Here is a 23,729-nt window from a genome sequence, read left to right as displayed (position 1 = left end):
TTCTTGGGATTGAAGTTGCCAGATCTAAACATGATATTTTTCTATCCCAAAGAAAGTATGTTTTGGATTTACTTGCAAAAACTGGAATGTTAGATTGTAAACCAATTGATACCCCTAGTGAGCAGAATCATAAGTTGGGGATATATCCCGATCAAGTTCCGACTGATAAAGAACGTTATCAACGACTTGTGGGGAAATTGATTTATTTAGCTCATACCCGTCCGGACATTGCGTATGCTGTAAATATAGTGAGTCAGTTTATGCACTCTCCTAGTGTGGATCATATGGGGGCTGTAACTCGTATTTTAAGGTATCTGAAAGTAACTCCTGGCAAGGGGTTAATTTTCTCCAAGTATGGCCATACGAATGTAGAAGGGTATACAGATGCTGATTGGGCAGGTTCAGCCACAGATAGGCGTTCGACATCTGGGTATTTTATGTTTGTGGGTGGCAATCTTGTTACGTGGAGGAGCAAGAAACAAAATGTGGTGTCTAAATCTAGTGCTGAGGCCGAGTATTGGGGAATGGCCCATGGTGTATCTGAGTTACTATGGTTGAGGAGATTGTTGAAAGACCTTGGTTTTGGGCCTAATAAACCCATGAATTTATATTGTGACAATACGGCTGCGATTGCAATTGCTCATAATCCTGTACAACATGACCGTACAAAACATGTGGAGGTTGATCGAAATTTCATTAAAGAAAAGTTGGATGCAGAGATTGTGTCCTTCCCCTTCATCCGTTCAGAGTATCAGTTAGCTGATGTTCTTACGAAAGCTGTTTCTACAAGTATCTTTCTCAACTCGCTTGACAAGTTGGGCATGCGTGACGTCTTTGCTCCAACTTGAGGGAGTGTTGGCGAGTAGAATATATCCTATTCTATTTGGGTTTTATTTATTTTTCCTTTTGTATAGATATTATGTAATTAGGATTCCACTTATTTCCTAATTAAACACTACTAGGGTTTGTAACCTGTATTATAAATACCTCCTTTCGGAGAATGAAATATATCTGAAAATATTCTACCCATATTGTTTGACTAGAACAACACCATCTTACAAATCTCCGTTAGAAAATTTCTAACATTTAATCTCTTTTATGTTGATCCCTAGGTTTGGAGATTGAGAAGGTGGTACTATTTGTATTGTAGTAAACAGAACAGTTCGATGAAAAAGAAAAAAAAAAAGGAATAGAAATAGCTGAAGCAGCATTAAACCCCAAAAAGTATTGAAAAGACATTTTTGCCCATGCCAAGTAGGACTTGTCCATGCCATGTCATCATTTTTAACGGAAAAATTGATTGCAATGAAGGAAAAGACGATTTTTGAAAGTGGAGGGCATAATTAAAGTACCACTGTAACAATTTAGCAATATAAGGGACGAAAAGTAAAATTTGGTCTTACTCCAAGACCATTACTACAATTTTGCCAAAACGTTATTACTATGTGTCAATGTGCCCTAGTTTTTAATTAACACCACCAACAGCTAACGTGCGCCTGGTGCAGTACGCAGCTTTCTACTTGTGCATTCAAACAAAAGTACACCTCTCTCTTGCTCTGCCAACAAAACGACTCACACTTGAATGCGTTTCCACGCACTTTGCGTATCCAACTCACTTTCTCTCTCTCTCTCTCTCTCTCTCTCTCGCTTTCTCTCTCCTCAGTAGTTAAAACTGCGTTGACTCAAACATTACCAAACTTTGAATCCAACACACCGAAACTGAAACACCAACACCACCACCATTTTCCCAATTTTACCCCTCCCCTCTTTCCCCTACCTTCCTCCGCCGGTCTCTCTGCAACCCCCTAGCTCACTTTCGAACAGCTACCGTGGCAATCCCCATAAATTCAACATGTCCTCGGGGCAAAATTCCACGCCTCTTTAGCTCATGTAACATATTCTAGCTCTTTAATTTTTTTTTTTTCTAGATTTGTTTTTCTGTTTCTTTAATTTGGGGGAGAAATGAAGAGGCTGAGATCCAGCGACGATCTCGATTCGTATGGAAAGGATCCGAATCCGAACCCCAACCCGAACCCCAGTCGGACCTCCTCTTCTACCTCGCACAGAAGCTTCTACTACAAACCAGACACTGTACGCAAGGGTTTGCTCTCTTCCTCCTCGTCGGCGTCTTCTCTGGCGCCGGCTCGCTCCTACGATGATCGGGACTCGGCCGGCGCCGGCGGCGGGTCCAGGACCGCCCGGAAGAGGCCGGAGCAAGAGTTCGACGGGTTCGACCGGAGAAAAGGGCTCGATCGGTATAATAGAGATGGCGGAGGGTACGATCGTAGCTCGATGCACAGGTCGGAGAGCTTCTCCGTGTCCAGGCGGTCGCCGGCGGAGTTTCCGAAAGGGTTTCGATCGGAGCGGGACCGGCCGAGGCGCGAAGGGAGCGGAGCGTTGTCGTGGCGGAGGTTTGGGAAGGAGTTTGAAGACAGAGGTGGGAAGGGGTTGAGGGATGTGAGGTCGCCGACGTGGTCGAATTCGAGAGATTCGGGGAGCGAACAGTCTAGGGTTAGGTCTCCGGTGAGGAGATTTAGGGATGGAAAGGGGTCGAAATCGGAGTCCAAGTCCAAGTCACCGACTTGGTCCAAGGACTCGGTGGGGAGTGAGCAGTCGAAGAGTGTTGAGGTGAGGAAGAGAGAGACGGAGGAGGTTCAGGTTGAGAGTGGGAGTAGGGCTAGTAGTGAAATGGAGGAAGGTGAGCTTGAGCCTGAAGCTGAAGCTCAAGCTGTAGCCGGAGCTGGAGCTGAAGAAGGTGAAGGTGAAGGTGAAGGTGAAGGTCAAGCCCAATTGGGTCCTGAAGGTGGAGCTGAAATGGAAGAAGCCCGGGATCGAACTGGGTCTGATACGGATACCAATAGGGTTGAGAAGAAAGGTGAGCCTTTGGATGAAGACGAGGTGAGGGAGGAGAAAGGTGAGTCTTTGGATGAGGAAGAGAATAGGGAGGAGAAAGGCGAGTCTTTGGATGAAGAAGAGGTGAAAGATGTGAGTAAAGAGAATATGTGTGAAAGGAAAGATGAGGAAAAGAAAGATGAGGGGTTGCCAAATAGTGAGAACGATATGATTGATGAAGCTCGGAATATGGAAGGTCATGAAGATAGGGATGGTGAAAAAGAGAGTTTCAGGGAAGGTAATGAGTGCAAGGAGGAAGTGAGCAAGGGCGTGGCTGTGGAGAGGTCGATGGAATTGGAAGAGGGACCAAAGCAAGACAAGGGAATAGACCTTGAAGTGAAGGCTGAGGATGACGATGATGATGATGATGATGAAATCACCGAGTCGGATAAGGAAGTAACAGAGGAGGAGGAGGAGAATGAAGTGGTTAAGCTGGATATGGTCGATGCGAGTGTGGGTCTGAGTCAGAATTTTAAGGACAAAGGGAAAAGCGTGGCTGTGGCACCGGCCCATATGGTGGATTCAGCAGAAGATGGTGGGTGGAATGCCAGAGAATCCAGAGAACTACTAACTTGCATGGACAATGATATGGAAGGACCAAGCACTAGGGGTTTCGAGTTGTTTTCTACCTCTCCTGTTAGGAGGCAGGAGAAAGCTGATCACTCTGGTGTTAGTATGAAGGATGAGAAGTTGGCACTTGAGCCCCTTGATCTTTCGCTTAGCTTGCCTAATGTTTTATTACCTATTGGGGCAGCTCCTGGTTCTCCTGATCAAGCAAGGAGTGTTCAGTCTTTAAGCACTTTTCGTACTAACTCGGATGGATTTACTCAGTCAGTGTCTTTTTCAGGTTCTCAGTCATTTTATCACAATCCTAGTTGTTCGCTAACCCAGAACTCGATGGACTTTGAACAATCGGTTAAAAGTCGCCCCCTTTTTCAGGGGATTGATTGGCAGGCACTGGCTCAGAATGAGGCTAAGGGTAAAGAAGTTCCTTGGCAGGCACTGTCTCAGAATGAGGCTAAGAGTAAAGAAGTTCCTTTGTATCAAAGACTCTTGATGAATGGAAATGGGTCTCATCAACAACAGTCTCAATCATCACAAGGCGTTCAAAATGGTCAATCCGTCCAAGGGCAACAACATCTTAGACATCCTGAAGGAAGCTCTAAAATGGCAAATGGATTGGAAAGGCAGCTGAGCTTCCATAAGCAGTTGACAGGTGGACAATCAAGGCACCAGGAAGATGTTAGATCACCTTCGCATAGCATTGGATCTCATGAAATGGGATCAAATTATAGTTTTGACAGGAAACGACTAATGAGAGAGAAAAGTAGTGGTAGTTTATATAGAACTAGCAGCCAGAAGGAACAAGAACAGTTTCTCATTGGTGGGGCTGATTTTGTCGAGGCAATCATTGCCAGGATCGTCTCTGATCCAATACATGTAATGGCCAGAAAGTTTCATGAAATGACAGGACAATCCGCAGCACGTGTGAAGGAGACCATTCGCGAGATTATGTTAAATATGGATAAGCGCATGCAACTGGTTGCATTTCAGAAGGCACTGCAAAGCAGGTCTGACATAACCATGGAGACGCTACTAAAAGCCCATCGTGTGCAACTAGAAATCTTGGTTGCTCTAAAGACTGGTCTACCAGATTTCCTCCAGCAAGAGAGTGATGCGTCATCTTCTGATTTGGCTGAGATTTTTCTGAACTCAAGATGCAGAAATCCTTCTTGTCGGAGTCCTGTGCCTGTGGATGAATGTGATTGCAAGGTTTGTTCACAAAAGAATGGTTTTTGCAGTGCTTGTATGTGTCTTGTGTGCTCAAAATTTGATATGGCCTCAAATACATGTAGTTGGATTGGGTGTGATGTTTGTCTCCATTGGTGCCATGCGGATTGTGCATTGCGGGAATCTTATATTAGAAATGGACGCAGTGCTACTGGATCTCAAGGGACTACTGAGATGCAGTTCCATTGTGTTGCCTGCGATCATCCCTCTGAGATGTTTGGCTTTGTGAAGGAGGTTTTTCAGAATTTCGCAAAGGATTGGACAATTGAAAATCTTGCTAGGGAACTTGAATATGTCAAGAGAATTTTTGTTGTCAGCAAGGACATGAGAGGGAGACGACTTTATGAAATTGCTGATCAATCCCTGGCAAGATTGGCACATAAGTCTGACCTTCCAGATGTTTACAGTTATATCATGGCTTTCCTTGTGGGTAAGTTATTTGTTTTATCAGAAAGGATTTATTGTTTTGTCCTTCCAAACTTTTGGGGTCATAATCTGTAGACTTGATCATAATATGTTAGTTTCGAAATCATGCCTTTTGTCTGTAAAAAAGTTGGCTAAAATATATTTTCAATTTGCCATATATTGTTTAGTTCTCTTGAAGTATAAAAGACCAATCATGTAGCACTATGCGTAGTTTTCTAAGATGACTTTCCTCTAATATTTTGGAATTTATATCTGGAAAGTGGCTTTGGCATATCATGCTACAAGATATGGATGTTACATGGAGATTTTAGGGGATATTTGCGAATTGATGTCAATAGTGAACTGTTTTCGGTTGTTTTCCTTGTTTTGAGATATATGGAAACCCTTTGATATATCGAACAATATTTTTGCCTTCTGTTTATGTATTGAAGCTGAAAAATGCACATATTTTGGGGAAGTTTTGTTCTTTCTGCTTTAACCATTAGAGCTGATGGTTTTTAATGCAGGCAAAATCATTGAGGAGCTACTAAAACCATAGTTGCCAATTTCAAATTTGTCATTTTGGATCTATGATCTGTAACTTTGTTTTCTGTGTTGCATACATAATTTTTTTTTGGTCCTTGTGTTACATACATTATTTTTTTTTTTTAAAAGATGTGTTACATACATTATGTGTCTTGCAGCTTGTGTGTTTCTTAGTGTTCTTTGGGGGCTTGACTAAAAATGTCTATTTCAATGATTCTGAACTTCTTTTTTATGCTCATGGGAAAATGTTAAGGGGAAAGAGGGAAAAAAGTAGTACCAGTATTGCTAAGGATATAGGACAAGTACAGAATGTCGTAGCAGCAACTCTTGGCTTTATTGAATCTGAAAGCTGTGCCATTTTGTTGTTGTAATTCTGTTTTTAATTAGTTGAAAATGGAAACCATAAGATTGCTAATTAAGTCGTTAACTTTGGTTTCAGATGCTGACAATTCAAAGCTAGGCAAAACACCCGTTTTATCTGGGAAGGATCAAGGTAAAGTGAGCAATGGGATTGCTGGGCCAAGCCAGGAACCCGCATGGCTGAAGTCTGTATATACAGAAAAGGCACCTCCGCTGGAAACTGCAGCTAGCATTCTTCCTAGCTTTAACTATGACCAGCATGATAAACGCATTCTAGAGACGGAGTTGCACACAATCGCCCCGAAAGAACCTCTCTTCGATGAGTTGGAGAGCATTGTGAGAGTCAAGCAGGCTGAGGCTAAAATGTTCCAAACACGAGCAGATGATGCAAGAAGAGAAGCTGAGGGGCTGAAACGCATAGCGATTGCGAAGAATGAAAAAATTGAAGAAGAATATAGGAGTAGAATAGCAAAGTTGCGTTTGGTTGAGGCCGAGGAAATGCGGAACAAGAAACTCGAAGAACTACAGGCTCTAGATCGAGCGCATCGTGAGTACTCAAATATGAAGATGAGGATGGAAGCAGATATTAAAGATCTTTTATTAAAAATGGAAGCTACAAAGAGGAACCTTTCTTTGTGATTTGGCAGATCAACAGGGGTTTCTATAGAACTTTCACTGTGGCCGGTGTTTGCAACCTTGCCCCCCGATAATTTTATGTTGTAATGTAGTTTTTATGGCTATCTTTAGGTTTATTTCCAAAGTAGGTTCTGTTGTATTTCTTCTTCTTTTTTTCATTTTTTTTTTCACCACTAACCAGAATCTGTACAGAGACTGCCCCATCTCTCTTAATGTTATAAAACAGCTCCCATTTATTATTCATGGAAGCAATCTGGAGTTAACGGCGGCTTGGGTGTTGATTTATCAGAGGAATTTACTTCAATGGTTGGAATGTACCTGCTTGTAATCTGGTTTAGCAAATGCAGGTTCATAACTTTGGTCTCTGGTATTTTGCTCAACCTAATGCTGTAAAGGTCAATATGTGAGAACATTACCGTTTTCTATAAACATAATGTTCACAATGATAATCAAATGATGAAATGATTTTCGATTTGGCTAAATTTTTGTAAGGGCAATGCTTGAAATATTGAACGAAAAATAAACGGTTTTGATCATAAAACAACATTGTCGAGTGGACTCCGACGATTGATCAGCACTGGACTACCTGGGTTTGCAGTTCAATGACTGTAGATCAAAAGATTGTTGCAGAAAAAAATTTCAGAAACCATTTGAATTTGGTGTTCTATTCTTAAACTGTTTTTTAGTTTTTTTTTGGGTCGAATTCGAGTGTTTTTTTGGTTGAGCAGAATATATAATAGGGAAGGGATATTTGGATGACAAGATCAAGACTGGCTGGACCAGAAAAACGTCATGTCGTATAAGAAAGATAAAGCAGGCCTTCACGTTTTCAATCTCTTGCCTCGTACGGCACGTTTTCTTTAACGTTTTCAGGAGGGTTTTGATTACTAATGATTCTTTTTACGTCATTATCATTTCTTTATTTGACTTTGGCTTTGATATTGGTCTCCTTTGAATCTAGGGTGTAGTAGTTCGTTGGGTTATAATCGGAGGGTGTAGATTAAGTTTTAGATTTGAGGTGTGGGGGTCACAGATGGGGCCCAACATCGAGATAAGATTGAGAAAGGCACCCTACACGTGTAAGGTAAATCTGAGACTTAATAGTCAAAATGGTGAAAACCTAGGGGATAAGAGAGACTAGACCTAGTTTGAAAGGGGTCTTCAAAGACCACAAACGTCAACGCATTGTTTTTATGTTTCTAGATATGTATTTTTTTTTTTCTTCGAAATGGAGAGTAATGAATTATGACATGTTTAGTATGCCTCATCGTACTGGACTGGGTTAAATAACAGTTGAACTTCAAGATTGGTAAGGAAGGGGATTAACTTAAATGGGATTGTATAATTCAACAGTGAGAAAAACATTAAACTCGCTTGTCTAATACTAATACAATGAGGCCGAAATGTGATTCGCAAAATAGTGAGCGTGCTATTTTGAACACGTGAGTCCGATTAGAGTTAGATCCTTGGCTTGAATTAAAACCCCACCACCATAGACCCAATCAGACCATCATAACCACCTAATCAATCAATCGACCATCATCACCACCAATAACCAAGCACCATAACATAATAGAGAGAAGAAAGGGGATAAGAGAGACTAGACCTAGTTTGAAAGGGGTCTTCAAATACCACAAACGTCAACGCATTGTTTTTTTGTTTCTAGATATGTATTTTTCTTTTCTTCAAAGTAAATGTAGAGTAATGAATTATGACATGTGTTAGTATGCCTCATTGTACTCGACTAGGTTAAATAACGGTTGAACTTCAAGTCTGGTAAGGAAGGGGATTAACTTAAATGGGATTGTATAATTCAACAGTGGTAAAAACATCAAACTCGCTTATCTAATACTAATACAATGAGGCCGAAATGTGATTCGCAAAATAGTGAGCGTGAGTCCGACTAGAGTCAGATCCTTGGCTTGAATTAAAACCCCACCACCATAGACCCAATCAGACCATCATCACCACCTAATCAGTCAATCGACCATCATCACCACCAATAACCAAGCACCATAACATAATAGAGAGAAGAAAGAAGGAAAGAAAGAGGAAGAAAAGAAAAGAAAAGAAGAAAACGAGAACGGAGAGAGAGAGAGAGAGAGAGAGAGAGAGAGAGAGAGAAGAATAAATAAAGGGAGCTGATTTGCTTACTCCCTTTTGCTTTTTAATACTTTTCAATCAATTTTATTCTTTCTCTTTCATATTTTGATATGGATACTCAATCAATGAGAGTGAATAAAACCCAGGCTTTTGGATTTCACCATCATCACTGTAACATAACAAAACCTAGGCTTTTGGACTCCCCTGCAGACTTGGAATGCTGAAATATTTATATGAGAAGAATTCTTTTCCATTATTTTTTTTTTCTCTTCAATCCCTGGCTGTTTGTATTTTCTGAGAAGGTACCCAAACAAAATGAAGGTTTGAAATGATCTCATATGAAACAAAGAGAACTCCATTAATGTGAACTTGAAACTCATAGTCTCAAACTCAATTTCATTTTCCGATTCATGTCCACAAGTTCATAAATTTTTTTTTCATTCAATATCTGTTTTCCGAATGGTTATGACGGAGAAGAGAGGGAGAAGAGCGAGACGAACATGGAAAAAAAAAAGTAAAAATGTGTAGTTAGATGCATTTATATTTCTTTGTGGCCACCTAAAATTTGTTTTCTTTAAAAAAAAAAAAGGCTGCAAGGTTTATTCGTGGGGCATGAGTTTTTGTAAGTGGACCATGTAATTTTGCCTAGACAAATATACAGCGTTAATTATTTCTTACTCGATTAAAGGGAAAAAAAAAATTGAAAATAGAGTGCAAATTGGAAAATTAAGTATAAAGAAAAAGAAACAATATAAAAGTGAAAAAACAAAAAAGAACAAAATTGATTAAAAAGTATTTAAAAGCAAAAGGGAGTTTAAGTGAAGAAAAGAGGAGTGGAAAAATCAGCTCCTTAAATAAAAGAATGAGAGAAAGAAAAGAAGAAAATGCTAGACAAAATTACAAAATAGTGTGCTCGTCCTCTTACTTTCTCTCTCTTCCTTTACTTACATGACCTCCCCCTTTCTTCTTGTCAGAAAAATTACAAAATATTTAGTTTGAAGTGCATATTGTTAGAAAAGAAGTGCCAAAATCTTTACAACTCAAGAAGATCTAAGGAAAGTTGTTTGAAAACAGCTTACAACATAATATTCTACAGTCATCCTCACAAGTCATAAGTAAAGCAAGGCACACACTACTAAGATTTTGGATTCAAACTATATATATATATAGTTCTTCTCGTATGCGGATGTCATTGTAAATAGGGAGAAAAGCAAAAAGGGATAGTAGAAAATATATGATGTCTGCACAATTTTAACGTTTGAACATCCGCATAGAAGAATATATATTTTTGCCAATCACCGTTTTTTTTTTTTGGTCATAATTTAGTTCCCACTTTTTTTAAGAGGAAATTTGAGTTCAAATTTCATGGACGAGAATTTATTATGTTGAATAAAAAAACTGGACATTGAATCCCAAATTCATCAAATTCATTGATAAAAAACTAATACAGAGCTAACAAAACATAGATCACAAAAACTAAGAGGCAAAAAAGACAATACATAGATAACAAAACATAACAGACCGAACCCAAACAAAAACAAAGAAAACCCTAAACTTTAATGAGAGGCCAACCTCGTATAAGTGTAGAAGAGGAAGAAAGAGAGGTATGAGCCTTTGAGGAGGCTTGCCACCGATCATTACAATCCAATTTGATTGATTTCAACGACTTTGGCATACCAAATTGGATCTCAAAATTCCAAAAGGGTGATGATTTTTCACATTTTAAATCATCTTGCAATCATGCGTGAGTGATAAAGGAGTGCAAAAAATGATATTTGAAGCGCTAAAATTATTCGAATTTCAAAATCAACATGCCTTGATTATGAATTTCAAAATCAACATGCCTTGATTATGAGATTTTTTTGTTTATTCTCGTCACATCATATTATTAATTATTATTAATATATTTTGGGAACTGATTTTCCCACTCCATTTTCTGCACTTAACACTCCCTTTTGCTTTTTAATACTTTTTAATCAATATTATTCTTTTTTGTTCTTTCTCTTTCCAATTCTACCCTTAAGGTTTTGATAACTGAAATTAAGAAAAGTTAACATAAAATAAAACAAAAATAAATTTTGAAAATGGATAGGAATGTAAGTATTTATACGCCAAATTCTTTGTCTTTTTACCAAGTATGTAAGTACTATTTATCTTTGTTGTAGTTAATAGATAATAAATTTTTTGGGCTAACATGTTTATAGGTAGAAGAACCAAAGAAAGCTACTAACCAAACTTTCATTACAAGCTTAGATATGCAGAGAGCAAGGTATGCATAAGTCTCATATTTTTATTCTTTCATAATATTAGCAAGTGATTGTACATGTCTTCTTATTAAAAGGAATTGTAGGGTAAGGGTAGAATAGGAAATAGATAGAACAAAAAAGAACAAAATTGATTAAAAATTATTAAAAAGCAAAAGGAAGTGTAAGTGGAGAAAATGAGAGTGAGAAAATCACCTCCCTATGTTTTTTGAATACATAAGATAAGTCTAAATTAGAATGAGATGTAGATTTCTCTCACACACACAGACATTATCAAGGTATCATAGGTATTCAAACATGAGACCACCAATCTGTAATCAAGGACTTTTTTCATTGGGATGGACCTATGGGCGTATGATTCATATACAATGGATGTATGACCAGTTTATAGTGGATTTTCCAAATTTGTTAGTTTCATACTCTTCTTTATATTTGCATTTCAAACTATGAAAACATAAATAATCCACAAAAATACTTGCTCACTTTTTTTTTGGGTAACTAAATACATGCTAGCCTACAAAAAACAAAAAGTTGTACACGCCCACAAAAGATATTTTCTCACATGTAATAGGGAAAAACAAAAAGATATTTTCTTATACATTGGCCACTGAGAATGAATTAGTTTCTTCTTTTCCTTCTTTTCCATGGTCAAACACCAGACACTTCCCCACACAAGCATCCATGGAGAAACCAATCTTGTTCAACTCCACCTCCCAACAACCCTTCGTAATTACCCAAAATTTGATCTTTCTTCCATGTCCATCTGCTCTTTCAATTTGCCATTCTTTCCAAATAAAAAATAGTTCCATTCAATTTGAACCCAAAAGCAGAAGCAGCCCAAGAACAGATTCCATTCTTCTATCTTGCCAAGGCCGTGAGCCCGTAGAGAAAGATCAGAAGCAAGGAGATAAGCAGTCGTTGTTGCTGGGGCTTTTTGTTGGTTTTGAGAGGCTGGGGAAGAACTTGAAGGAGAATCTAAGTCCAAAGCAAAAGGGTGACTGGAAGGACTTGATGTTGATGAGCTTATCATTTGCTGTGTATGTTTACATCTCCCAAAGGATTGTCTGCGCTTACTGTGCTTGGATGTCCATGCCCAACCATCCTTGGTAAAAAAAGATAAAAAATATTTGGGTTTCTTGCTTTATGTAAAATTCTAAACCAAACCCTGATTTTATATTTGTAATATGTATTAGATATGTTGTTTACTTCTGGGATGATTTTTTATTTTATTTTATTATTATACTGGTGACTGATGACAGGAAAACTCACCTCTAATGTATGTACAAAGAATAATCGTTACAACAGAAATTGGAAATGTGCTCTTCTAAATCTCCTCCCCGTAATTTAGATTAGATTAAGTAGAATATTTAGATTAAATTAAGTAGAATATCATTTGTATATATATAAAATTTAAAAAAATAGTTACAGCAATGCTTTTCACAATTTCAGTGCCCGTCTCCTTTTGAAAGGACATAGAAAATTAGAAATTCACAGAGGGCAAATGATCTTTTCATGAATATTGAATGGTTAACATTTTCTATTCCATTTCCAGAATTTAAGACCAAAATTCGCAAATATGCTCAAGAAAGTCGTAGATGGGGTCCATTTGGAATGAATAATTTCAAACCTAAATCCAATGGTTAATTTCGAATACATTCCATGCAGTGTTTTTATTTATTTATTACTTATTATAATTATTTTATAGTTTTTCTTAAACTAGTTCAGTAATATTGTCAAAATCCAAATCCTTTACTTTCAAATACTCCGTTCAAACTATGACCAAAAAACCAAAAAAAAAACTCCATTCAAATAGACTTATAACTGAGAAACAAGAATTCTCCAGCAAAAGGTAAACTAAAGAAACAAGAAGCATTACTGAAAGCAATCTGACTCGTTCCACACGAACAATCTGAAAGATTATGGCAGTGACGAAAAATTCACAACTGAAACTATCATCAAACAAAGGGGAAATGAGATAAATAAGCTTTTGTTGAACAGTTCAGAACAGTCACTTTGTATCTTCCAGGCTAAAACTGTTTCATCTAAGATTTAACTCAAAGGCCTGAAACTCCCTCCACAAATGAAACTCCTAGTCTTGTTTATTATAATAGACTTCATACATAAATTTCTTCATTTATCGTACAACTCATGACTTCAAAAGCTTTGACTAATCAGCTTTAAGCCTTTCACGCCTGAAGACATGGTAGAATAATGATAATAGCCAGTGCCAAATGACGATCAACCAATTATTTCGCTTGGGTTTAGGTTCCGGGGTTGGTCCGAAAATTCCCTTGTAGATCTCTTTTTGTTTCTGATAAACAGCCTTGTCATGCTCAGCAAGTAGACGCAACTCCCTTGCAATAGCTTTGTCTTCGGGTGCAAATTTACTTGCCTTCAAAAAGTCTTCCCGGGCAGCATCTGTCTGCCCAAGCTCTGCTCTGGCTTTTCCTCGCCTAAATAGTGCTTTGACATTGTTTTCATCTTCTGCCAGTACCTGTGAGCGATTGTTCAATTACAGTTAAGACAGAATTTTGATAGGGAGCTGTTATTGGCACTCCAAAAAAGTCATTTTGCACTCCTCTCTTGTAAAAACAAAAGAGACAAATTGCACATGGTGGAAGTGCATGATGACTTTTTTGGAGTGCTAATCACGGTCCATTTTTGATGTTATATGGATGGGTATTGAAGTATCACTACCTTCATACAATGCATAAAAATCAATTACTAGACATCAGCGCATTTACAATTTCAAGTTATAAGAGTCATATAATTTGAAACAACAGGATGGCGCATGGGCACATACTACAGAGATCATAAGAGTGCAGTATTTTAAGCAGGGACCTTTTAAATTTTGATTGAAGAATGGTGCCAGTGAGCCTTCAAAATTTGTATTGGTAACTAAAGAGCATTTCCGTTTTCGACGACAATCCGAAATAATAGGTCAAAGCTAAAGAAAGAATCCAAATTTTGTTGATGCAGTATGCTATTCACTTCCCAAATAAGCCTACTATAATCCAACTCTCAAGTGTCTAAGGATGAATGGTACAATTGCTGAGCACATGACATGAATATGATTTTCTTGTTTGAGCATATACTTACAATACTGCATTGTCCAATGGCTTCTTCATACCGCTTGAGCTTTATAAGAGACGCTGCAATGTTAAGGTGGCATGGATTTTTAACAGCCAAAGCCATGTCCCTGTACTTCCCAAACAACTGGAACATGAAGTCGTCACCCATATATGCTATGGCCTAACAGAAAACCCACCAGAATCTTGTCAAAAAGGAAATCTAAATAAAGAGACTGTACAACTCAGAAGCTCATCTAGAACCATAAATATAATATCTAAGAATTACAAGTGCATAACCATTTCATACTGTTGCATAGCCTCCTCTAGTTTTTCTTCTTTAAATAAAGCATTTCCATCCATTTTTCTTCTATCTGCTGCTCCAATCCTTTCCTCCACAGTCATGTCACCACGAGCTTTCCCCTATGAAAGGCAGAGTCCACAGATATATGTTAGCATATTACTGAAGCAAAACACTCAGAGAGATTTTGAAACTTCCATGATAACTACTTGTGAAGAGACATTTGGAAGCAACTTACTTCTTTGGTTTCATCAAACCCAATAAGCTCAACTTCATATGATATATCTGCCAAGGGTGGAACATTCGGGAAAGAAAAGCTTCCTTCTTTCCCATACCCTAACTCCCAGCCTACATGTAAAAGGGCACGCTCTCCAGATTTCATGCTGGAGACACCAATAGCCAAGCCAGTCATTTCTTTTTTCTCTGTTGTAGAAACAAAATATTTCTCTCAGGAGAAGCCCAATGCATTTATTTTCGTCACTTGTCTAAATAAATACTAATATAGGATGCTTGAATTTTTTATGAACACAAATGATCTGAGTAATTAGAGAGAATAAATGCAATAAACAAATCGAAGAACTAACCGCAGGTTGAACAAGGAATGTGTCAGAATCCATTTGCATATATTTTGTATATATTTTAAGAAACTGATGACTCAGCAAGGCGAATACCTTTTCCTAAAATCATTTCAAGTGGTCGTTGTTCATCCCATGTGTCTTCAAACTTATGCCGTGTGCTTTGAGTCCATGCCCTGTAGTGCACTGTCACATATATGCAGTCACTTAGTGATTGAAGGAACCTGACTAACTAAAGTTATACGTAAACCAGCTATGAGAAGGATGTGTACAAAAATGTAATTCTATGTGGTTATCCAAGCAAAAATAAAAAAATAATAATAATTTGACGATGCATTTTACCTTAACAAGTAGGTAACTATTAGATGAATTTGCATTGGAGGATGTGTAGAAAAATGTAACTGAAATCATATAGAAATGAGTCCAAGTTGATGAGGCATACATTAAAAAAATGAAAGTTTTGTTTTTCTGTTTTTTCTTTCTTTCCTGGAATGATAGAATACTATTACACAAATTGTATTATAACAAACTGTGTTGTTTAAGTGTACAGAAACCTCTGTCTACGTGAATGTCATGTGTGTCTGTTTGCAAGTCTCAAGCTCATTCATATGCCTTACTGCCTATACTAACAAATACTTGCGCAGGTAACTAGTAGTTGAAACTGCATTGGAGGAAGTATATAAAAATGTAACTGAAATCATATTGAAACAAGTCAAAGTTGATGAGGCATACGTTAAAAAAAATGAAAGTTTTATTGTTTGGCGTTTTCTCTTTCCTGAAATGAAAAGCAATCAACAGAGTGAAATAAAGTTATCTTCATACTGACTACTGTGCAAACAAAACATTCAACCAATGATATGTAGTCTCCAGCTTGCGGGAAAGTATGCCGGTAGTGATGGCGACTTACAGCTTGCAGACTGGCTTAATTCAAGGTTGTCTGTTAACTTGATACAAGGCTGATTTCTAGACCAAAATACTGGAGAATTGATTTATTTCTTTTCTACATAAACACCTATTTACTGTATTCATGCACTATGATCTCCTCATACACCAACTATTGTTATACTAATATGCACAAGTGAGTATTCTAGAGTAGTGAGTGTAAAGATTTTGAAGCCTTGCATGCCAAATTGGGACCCTCAACTTAATTGATCGCACCCTTCCCGTTACACTCTCCCAAAACCCTATAGAACCCTAGTTTATGTGATAACATCAAATTTCCAACAAGAAATCGGATCCATCTAAAACTGTATGTTTAATGCCAAACAAAAGACACCTAAAATGCATTATATCAGATCATATCACAAAGCCCAAGAATGCAATGGTAAGTAATGCTAAGAAATTACATGCGCACAAAAGAATTCCTGGATTTTCAACTAATGTACATAGAAAAACCAAAAAGGAAACAATATCTACTAGTATTTAAACGTTATTGTGGCAGAAGTGCAAGAATACGCAAGCATTTGACACTTACAAAAGCATGTTGAATATTTGGATGGTATTGGACCATGACCTTCCTTAATGATTTGCTTCGTGACTTTCTCATGAAGGACTTCCACCTTAGAATCAACTTTTGGGAGGCCATTAGCATCTTGAGGAGGTTCCCCATGAACAAATGCAGCATCTTCAGTTACTATTTCACTTTCACCGTCTTGACCTACAAAGAATATAATTGTCACTAGCCTATGTTGTGACGTCTCTTTCCAAAACTCACATGAGTTTCAATAGAATGCTCATAGTGCACCATAATATATGGTCATTTAAAAATCTGCTCCACTCCTAAGCAGAGGGGAAAACAACATTCTTCTCTTTCACCTGTACACATTATACATGGCCTATATAACTGACATCCCCACATATTTATTATGATTTGTGAATACAGGGATTTGTCAGTTACTAACATAAAAATAATGAGGAATGATGAATCAGTGTATGGGGAGGAGAAAAGCCCCCGTCATTGTGTCCAAGCATTGTGTTCCTTCTCGAAACATAAATTATTTCCAAAATGCTATCAAGTTCTAACCGAACAATAGTTTGGCTTGATAATGACCAACAAGAATTGGAGATTGAAGATTTTGTCATGTTAGAGAAAAGGATAAGAAAAGATCTTCATGTATTTATTTCAACTCAATCACTTCAAAACCACCTTATTTGAAAGTTGTTGAAACACAACCAGGATTTGAAGAAAATTCTACTTATAAAATTATGGAACTTATAAATGAAGTTTTAACACTCAGTTCGATCCTAGCATTAACCAAAAATACCTCTGGCATCCGACAAGATTTCAATTCAGTTTCTATTGGACACCATCCATTCAAGTAATGTTAGCCTCTTAAGATTGTTATAGAACTACATAACGGATTTGCTTTTACAGTAACAATATAGATAGTTTTGACATGTCTTACAGTATCCGAGTGTACCTCAAAGATTTAATGGAGTGTAGAAACTAAAAATTATTTCTTTAACTGAAAATGAAGGTCAAAGTATGATTATACATACCAAGTGGTTGACTTTGCTGGTCCAGAACATCCTCCATTACTTGAAAATCTTTACAGTCCAATGGGTCTTCTCAAATTTCTGCACAGACCCAAATGAAAGACCCCAATAAACACGCAAACTTCACGGGAATTGTATTGAAATTCCGAACAGAGGAAGAAATTCCGTACATTTCAACAAATATAACTTAAACCAGATTCTTTGCTGGTTTGGTTACTAGGAAATGTCCAGAAATGTTCAGAAAACCAAATAAAAGATACAAACAAGGAAATACGGTCGCTGAGATGGAACACCTGACATTTTCATTTTCTTCGAGGAAGAAAACACAACACTAATGGGAACACACCAAAACCCAACATTTTCATTTTCTTGTATTTTCTTTCAAGTTTTCTCGGGAATCAAACAAACAAAAAACTACAAACAGAAAAAATAAAAGCTGGACTTACTTGGATCTCTTCTGTTGTTATGATGAGTGGGTTGTTTTTGTGGTTGAACTCTTTAGAATGTCTTTAATTTTCAACGACCGAAGAGGATTCTAGAAGAGAGGAATTGGATTTTTGCAAGCATCAAATCACAACAGCCTCTAATAAACAAATATAAAAAATTTTGCAGACCCAATTTAACACAACAATCCATCAAAGCCAGTAAGTCACACTTGGTTCGTCAAAACCGTGGCCGGAAAATTAATCCAAAAACTGAAAATTTCTAGGTTTTGAACTGAGTTTCAAACTAAGAATTCGATCTTAATAACCTATAGAAACAGCAAAAAAGCAAAAACACGAGGAGAGGATGCGATTTCATACCTGGTTCAAAGCAAAACGTCGCCGGAAAACTGGCGCAACTGCCAGTCGACACAGCCACCGATCCTCGAGTTTTACGGCCGGGAAATCAGGTGGGCTGGGTAGAGGAGCTCAACGCCGTTCTAATGGGACCGGTGCCGTGGCCTGAGTTGGCTGGGCGGCGGTGAATCGTCGGGGAGAAGAGATGACGCCGTCGGGAGGAGAATGAATCAGGGGAAGGGGGTCTTACGCGCGCGAGAGAGAGGGTGGGGTATTTAGGTTTTTTTTTTTAGGGAAATAGCCATATATGCCACCAATTTTATATGCATAACGAAGCTGAATTTTCACAAGTTTAGAAAGTTTGTTCTCTCTTAGGTCACTCAGCTCTCTCTCTCTCTGGCACAGCTCTCTTTCTCTTTGGTTTCTGTCTAACGCAGCTCTTTGTGTCTCTCTTGGCTCTCTCTCTCTCTAGCGCAACTCTCTGTCTCTCTCTTTGCTCTCTTTCTCATAGCGCAGCTCTTTCTCTCTCTAGCTTCGTTATGTCTTTTTCTCCCTCTATTCGGTCTCTTGCTCTCTGTTTGGAATCGCGAACCTCTCCCTTTAGGTATGTCTTCTGAATAGCTGCTTGCAACCTTGAAGCTTTAGTGGATCGCCGACCTCGAAAAGGTAGTGTTGATGGTTATTTTCTTAAAATAAGTTGGATTATGTGAAATGGGTTATATTTTGATTGTTTGGGTTTGTGTTAAATTTGTTTTGGCTTTAATTGCTTTGGGTTAGGTTTTGTTGAATATTCATGCTCAGTCATCTGGGTTTATACCAATTGCACTTAAATTGGTCTGGATATGTGAATCTTGAAACTTGGGATTTTCCATTTGATGTAGTAGATCTGTATAGTGTGATTGCTGATGTGTTACTGGTGTACTGCTGTTGTGTTCCTCTTATTTTACTGTCGTATTGCTGTTATGTTGATGTTATATTGCTATTATATTGTGGTTATATTGCTATTGTATTGTATGGTTATTGTGGTTATATTGTATTAATGAAATGTTGTTTTGTCATGGTCAGAAATGGAGACAATTGTTATTCTCGTGTGCTACAATGGAAAATGGGTCACCTCGAAGAAGATGTGCAAATACAAAGGGGGTGAGTCAAAAGGCTTAATAGTTCCACGGACCATCAAATTTGCTGAACTGTTGGACCGTGTGCATCAGATTGGTAATATAAACAGCAGGGAAGACAAGGTTAGCTTAAAATTCTCAGTTTTGGTGGCCTCGAATGAGTCGAAGCACATAAAGATTGAGGACGATGATGATGTCAAATTTTTTATGAAGTACAATTCTGAGGTAACACCTTCAAAACTAGCTCCCTTACTCGTGAGTATAGAAGATAAAGGACTGACATATGATGTAGTTGATAGTATGCATATCACGACAGATAGTAGTCGGATGGGTTATTCTTCAGTTGCCATTGTTGAAAGCAATGAAGTAACTTGGAATAATACAAATGGCACTGATGTGGGAGGTGAAGTATGGACAGATTTTATGGATATGATTGATTTTAGCGAGGTGGATCAGATGCATGGTGGTGATAATGGTACTGAAAGAAATGAAGTGTCAGTGTACTCTGCCCCTCCTATTTTGGGCTGCTTGAACACATCTGCCCAACTGTCAATAATGCGTTTAGGAGGAGAATCTGAACCCAGTTGTGAACATTATTGGAATCAAATAGGTGAACAGAACCGGTACAATGAAGCTGGTGTAAATGATGGAGAAGCATATTTGGATAGGGGGTTTTCGCGAAGTGAAAAAAATCCGAAAATTACAGTTGGGCAAATTTTCTCTACAAAGAAAGCATTGTTGATGGAGTTACAGTTGATGACATTAAGAGGCCACTTTGAATTTAAGGTGCAATTGTCTTGCACTAAGAGGTTGCTTGTGGTTTGTTGTCAACGTCCATGCCCATGGCGAGTCCGAGCATTGAGAGTTGGAGAATACAGCTTCATGATTGTGAGGTGTACAACTGTCCATGAATGTGATTTGAGGTTTGTAAGTGACAACCATCGTCAAGCAACTGCAGCACTTGTAGCCACTTCATTTAAAAGGAAGTTTAAGGATTCTCGGACAATATACACAGCAAGTGACATTATGAGAGATGTGAAACACAAGTTTGGTTTCAGCATCCATTATTCGAAAGCTTGGAAAGCAAGGGAGTTAGCTCTATTGTCCATTAGAGGATCAACGGAGGAGGCATATTATATCCTTCCAGCTTATTGCTATGAATTGGAGCGTATGAATCCCGGCACAAAAACACACATCCAAACTGATGAGAACAATCACTTTGTGTATTTCTTTATGGCGGTTGGCGCATGTATTAGAGGGTTTCGTTCTTCCATGCGCCCAGTGATAGCCGTGGATGCCACTCTTAAAATCCAAGTACAAGGGTGTTATGTTTGTAGCAAATGCATTCGATGGTAATCGAAATATATATCCTCTTGCTTTTGGGATCGGGGATTTGGAGACGGATGCATCATGGCATTGGTTTTTCACTAAACTTCATGAAGCCATTGGTGAGTGTCCTAATCTTGTTATTATTTCTAATCGCAATGTTAGCATAGAGAATGTGTGGAACAAAGTTTTTCCAACTGCGCAACATGGCATATGCTTTTATCATATGAAGGAGAACATGAAACGCACTTGCAAGTTGAAAAAGCATGATCACATACTTATGCACTTTGAGAAGGCTGCGAAATCTTATTCCATTGCTGAATTTGATTGTCATTTTCGCAAGATCAAGCAAAAGGAACATGTTGCTCAATATCTTGAAGAGGCAGGGTTACATAAGTGGTCTAGAGCTCACATGAATGGACGCCGCTACAATGTAATGACAACAAATATTGCGGAGTCAATCAACTCAGTCCTTAGGTTTGCAAGGATGATGCCAGTGGTTCATTTGATAGGGGAAATTATTAATCTCCTTGTGAAATGGTTCATCGAACGTCGTGACTTGGCTTTGAATTACACAACAACATTGTGCCCCAATTTTGGAGAGAAGAAGTTGAGGAACAGGTTGGAGGATACTGCAAGGATGAATGTGGTTAAAGTAAATAATGCACAGTATAATGTTTTGGACGGTTATATGGACGGGCTCATAGATTTGACAAACAACAGTTGTAGTTGTAGAAAGTTTCAGCTTGAGCAGCTACCTTGCAAGCATGTAGTTGCAGTTTGCCGCTTCTTGAAAGTAAATGTATACTTAAAGGCTTCTCGGTATTACACTCGGAAAATTTGGATGGATGCTTATTCGGATAGCATCTACCCGGTACAGCCTCACAGAATGTGGGATATTCCTGAAGATGTTCGAAGTCAAGTTGTGCTGCCTCCCATGGCAAGGGTCATGTCAGGCAGACGAAAGAAGATAAGAATTCCCTCGCACGGAGAGGGCACCATTAGAAGAAAGTGCTCAAGGTGTGGTTCCGCAGGCCACAATAAAAGCACCTGTAAAAACAATATTCCATTGCGCAATGTATCTTAGACAATATGATTTGTGTTGCTTTGGTAGGTCATGTAAACTTTACTTTTATTTGTGGTGGGTTTCGTGTTATGTTGAATGGGAATTCTTTTAAATTTGCATAATTTGGGTTGCATTGCTACAGCATGTTGTATTGCTTCCAGATTGCTATTATATTGTACTTTTATTGTACTGGTATTGCTTCCAGATTGCTATTATAATTTGAGTGCGAAATTAAAGGGTCTGGAATGTAATTCCAAATGGATAAAAAAACATTAAAGTTCTTAGAATTCCTTTATTACACAGTTACCATGATACTCCGACTAAACCTTCTTTTCTGATTACAAATTCGGCCGATGCATAGGCCAGATGTGGGGCAAATACAAGGTGAAATGTCCTATGTGTTTGACTACATATAGTTGTTGAAGGAGCATTACGAATGTTAACCCCAATAGATTGCTCATGTCTTGCCAAGAACACTCTTGAATTTATGCAATGTGCCCAAGCTACTCCCAAAGCTGGATGATGGGCATATTTCATATTATATATTTAACCCCATTCTTAATATATTTTGGTTAATATTTTGGAAGAATTTTGATACTTTGAATTATATTTTCAATATAGGACTTTCGACTTCCTCTGGAGCAAAACATAATCAAATGGATGAATTTTGGAGTAATTCCAGTTGGAGGATGTTCGTGAGTCACTTGGCTTGATCGTATCAAAATTTCAGACTTTTCTACCAAGCGGTTATTTTCTGGCGATAAAATAAAGGAGCAGTGTGCAGTGCTGGAAAGTGACGTGTTGGGCTTTTATGGCGTTTTTGGAGCCCGAGATGACCTCTGATGGATTCGTGGCCTTCTGGAGAAGTGTTCAGAACGTTTTTATCTTTAAAACGAGCTGTATTGGGCCGGATTTGGAGCAGATTTGAGGCCAAAACGTGGCTGGGCAGATTGGGGCCAGATTCTCCTAGTCCAATTTGGATTTTATGTCATGTCATTATTTTATTTTATTTAGTTTCCTTGTGGGGATAGAAAAGCAGGTGGAGGGCAGCTAGGTTTTAGGGAGTATTTAAGTTCTATTTCACAGAATTCGGACTTCTCTTTTGGCTTTTGAACGCGACTTTGCTAGGATTTTTAGAAGAACTTCTACTTCAAGGTGTTTTCGATCTTTATTATTTTAATGAAGAACTTGATTATTTTTATTATGAACATGTGTAACTAACTCTCTTTTGCTAGGGTGAGGCCACGAGCCTTAGCAAGAATATGTAGTTTCTGTCCAATTTGCTTATGATTATATGCATGCAGGTTTTCGAATTATTCATCATTGGGTTAAACTATCTAAGTGTCTTAATGCTTGATCACCATTAGGATGTTTAGAAAAGTAATTTGATGCAGTTTCGGTCGGAGGTCGGTCCCTGAAATTGACGAAGGCTTCTTGTGATTAATATGTGCAAGTTCACTTAGGATGAATACCACGTCTTAAGGGTTGCATGGTTTTTCAAAAGGTTTCACAGAACTTAATGAGTCATGTATGTTTAGATTTGATCTGAATACCACAGACGGATTGCATGTGTGATATACGCTCTATGTTGGGGGTCCAAGTAGGCATATATTAGGAATACCTAACCTTCGAAATATGCATGTATAGGTCATAAGTAATTGGGAGAACTATATAGAATTGTTAAGGTGACGGCGGATCCCTAGTGCTTTCTTAATTTGATTTCTAAAAACACAACTGTTTCTCTTGCCCTTAGCTTTAAGTTTGCATATTGCCTTATTTTTATTAGTTAAATTCGTTTTAAGTTAAGGTCTTAAAATCAAACATCTCAACTTTCTCTTTTACAATAATTAATTAGAATTTGGTTGCTACGAGTTATTTAATAATCCCTGCGGAGAACAACCTTGCGAGAATCATTTATACTACAATAACCTTGTCATTCTTGCAAGTTTTGTAGGAGTTTTAACCCTGTTTGCGCAGGTACTGAAAAGCCTATCACTGGACTC

General features: G+C 38.0%; 2 protein-coding genes across 3 annotated transcripts; one reads left to right on the top strand and one right to left on the bottom strand.

Moving 5' to 3' along the window:
* The first annotated feature begins 1,610 nt into the window (after positions 1-1,610).
* On the top strand, positions 1,611-6,878 carry TTA2 (fibronectin type III domain protein (DUF1423)). Its single transcript, XM_088249545.1, has 2 exons — positions 1,611-5,113; positions 6,074-6,878. Exons 1-2 carry the CDS (start codon positions 1,963-1,965, stop codon positions 6,631-6,633), a joined length of 3,711 nt encoding a protein of 1,236 aa, XP_088105671.1. The 5' UTR covers positions 1,611-1,962; the 3' UTR covers positions 6,634-6,878.
* A 6,069-nt stretch (positions 6,879-12,947) lies between these two features.
* On the bottom strand, positions 12,948-18,514 carry TWD1 (FKBP-type peptidyl-prolyl cis-trans isomerase family protein). Of its 2 annotated transcripts, XM_021975189.2 has the most exons (9): positions 18,241-18,514; positions 17,884-17,972; positions 17,441-17,518; positions 16,416-16,598; positions 15,038-15,127; positions 14,605-14,789; positions 14,366-14,488; positions 14,097-14,249; positions 12,948-13,491 (listed from the first exon to the last, which is right to left on the bottom strand). In XM_021975189.2, the coding sequence occupies exons 3-9, from the start codon at positions 17,475-17,477 to the stop codon at positions 13,165-13,167; spliced, it is 1,098 nt and encodes a 365-aa protein (XP_021830881.1). In that variant the 5' UTR covers positions 17,478-17,518; positions 17,884-17,972; positions 18,241-18,514; the 3' UTR covers positions 12,948-13,164. The 2 variants fall into 2 exon arrangements, with proteins under 2 accessions (XP_021830881.1, XP_021830880.1); XM_021975188.2 differs by lacking the exon at positions 17,884-17,972 and having other exon boundaries at positions 18,241-18,513.
* Positions 18,515-23,729: the final 5,215 nt, after the last annotated feature.

The sequence above is a fragment of the Prunus avium genome, chromosome 2, assembly GCF_965620075.1.
Source record: "Prunus avium chromosome 2, drPruAviu1.hap1.1, whole genome shotgun sequence".
Taxonomy (NCBI): Eukaryota; Viridiplantae; Streptophyta; class Magnoliopsida; order Rosales; family Rosaceae; genus Prunus; species Prunus avium.
Note: the sequence above shows the minus strand (reverse complement) of the source record. Positions and strands in the feature narration are given on the sequence as shown.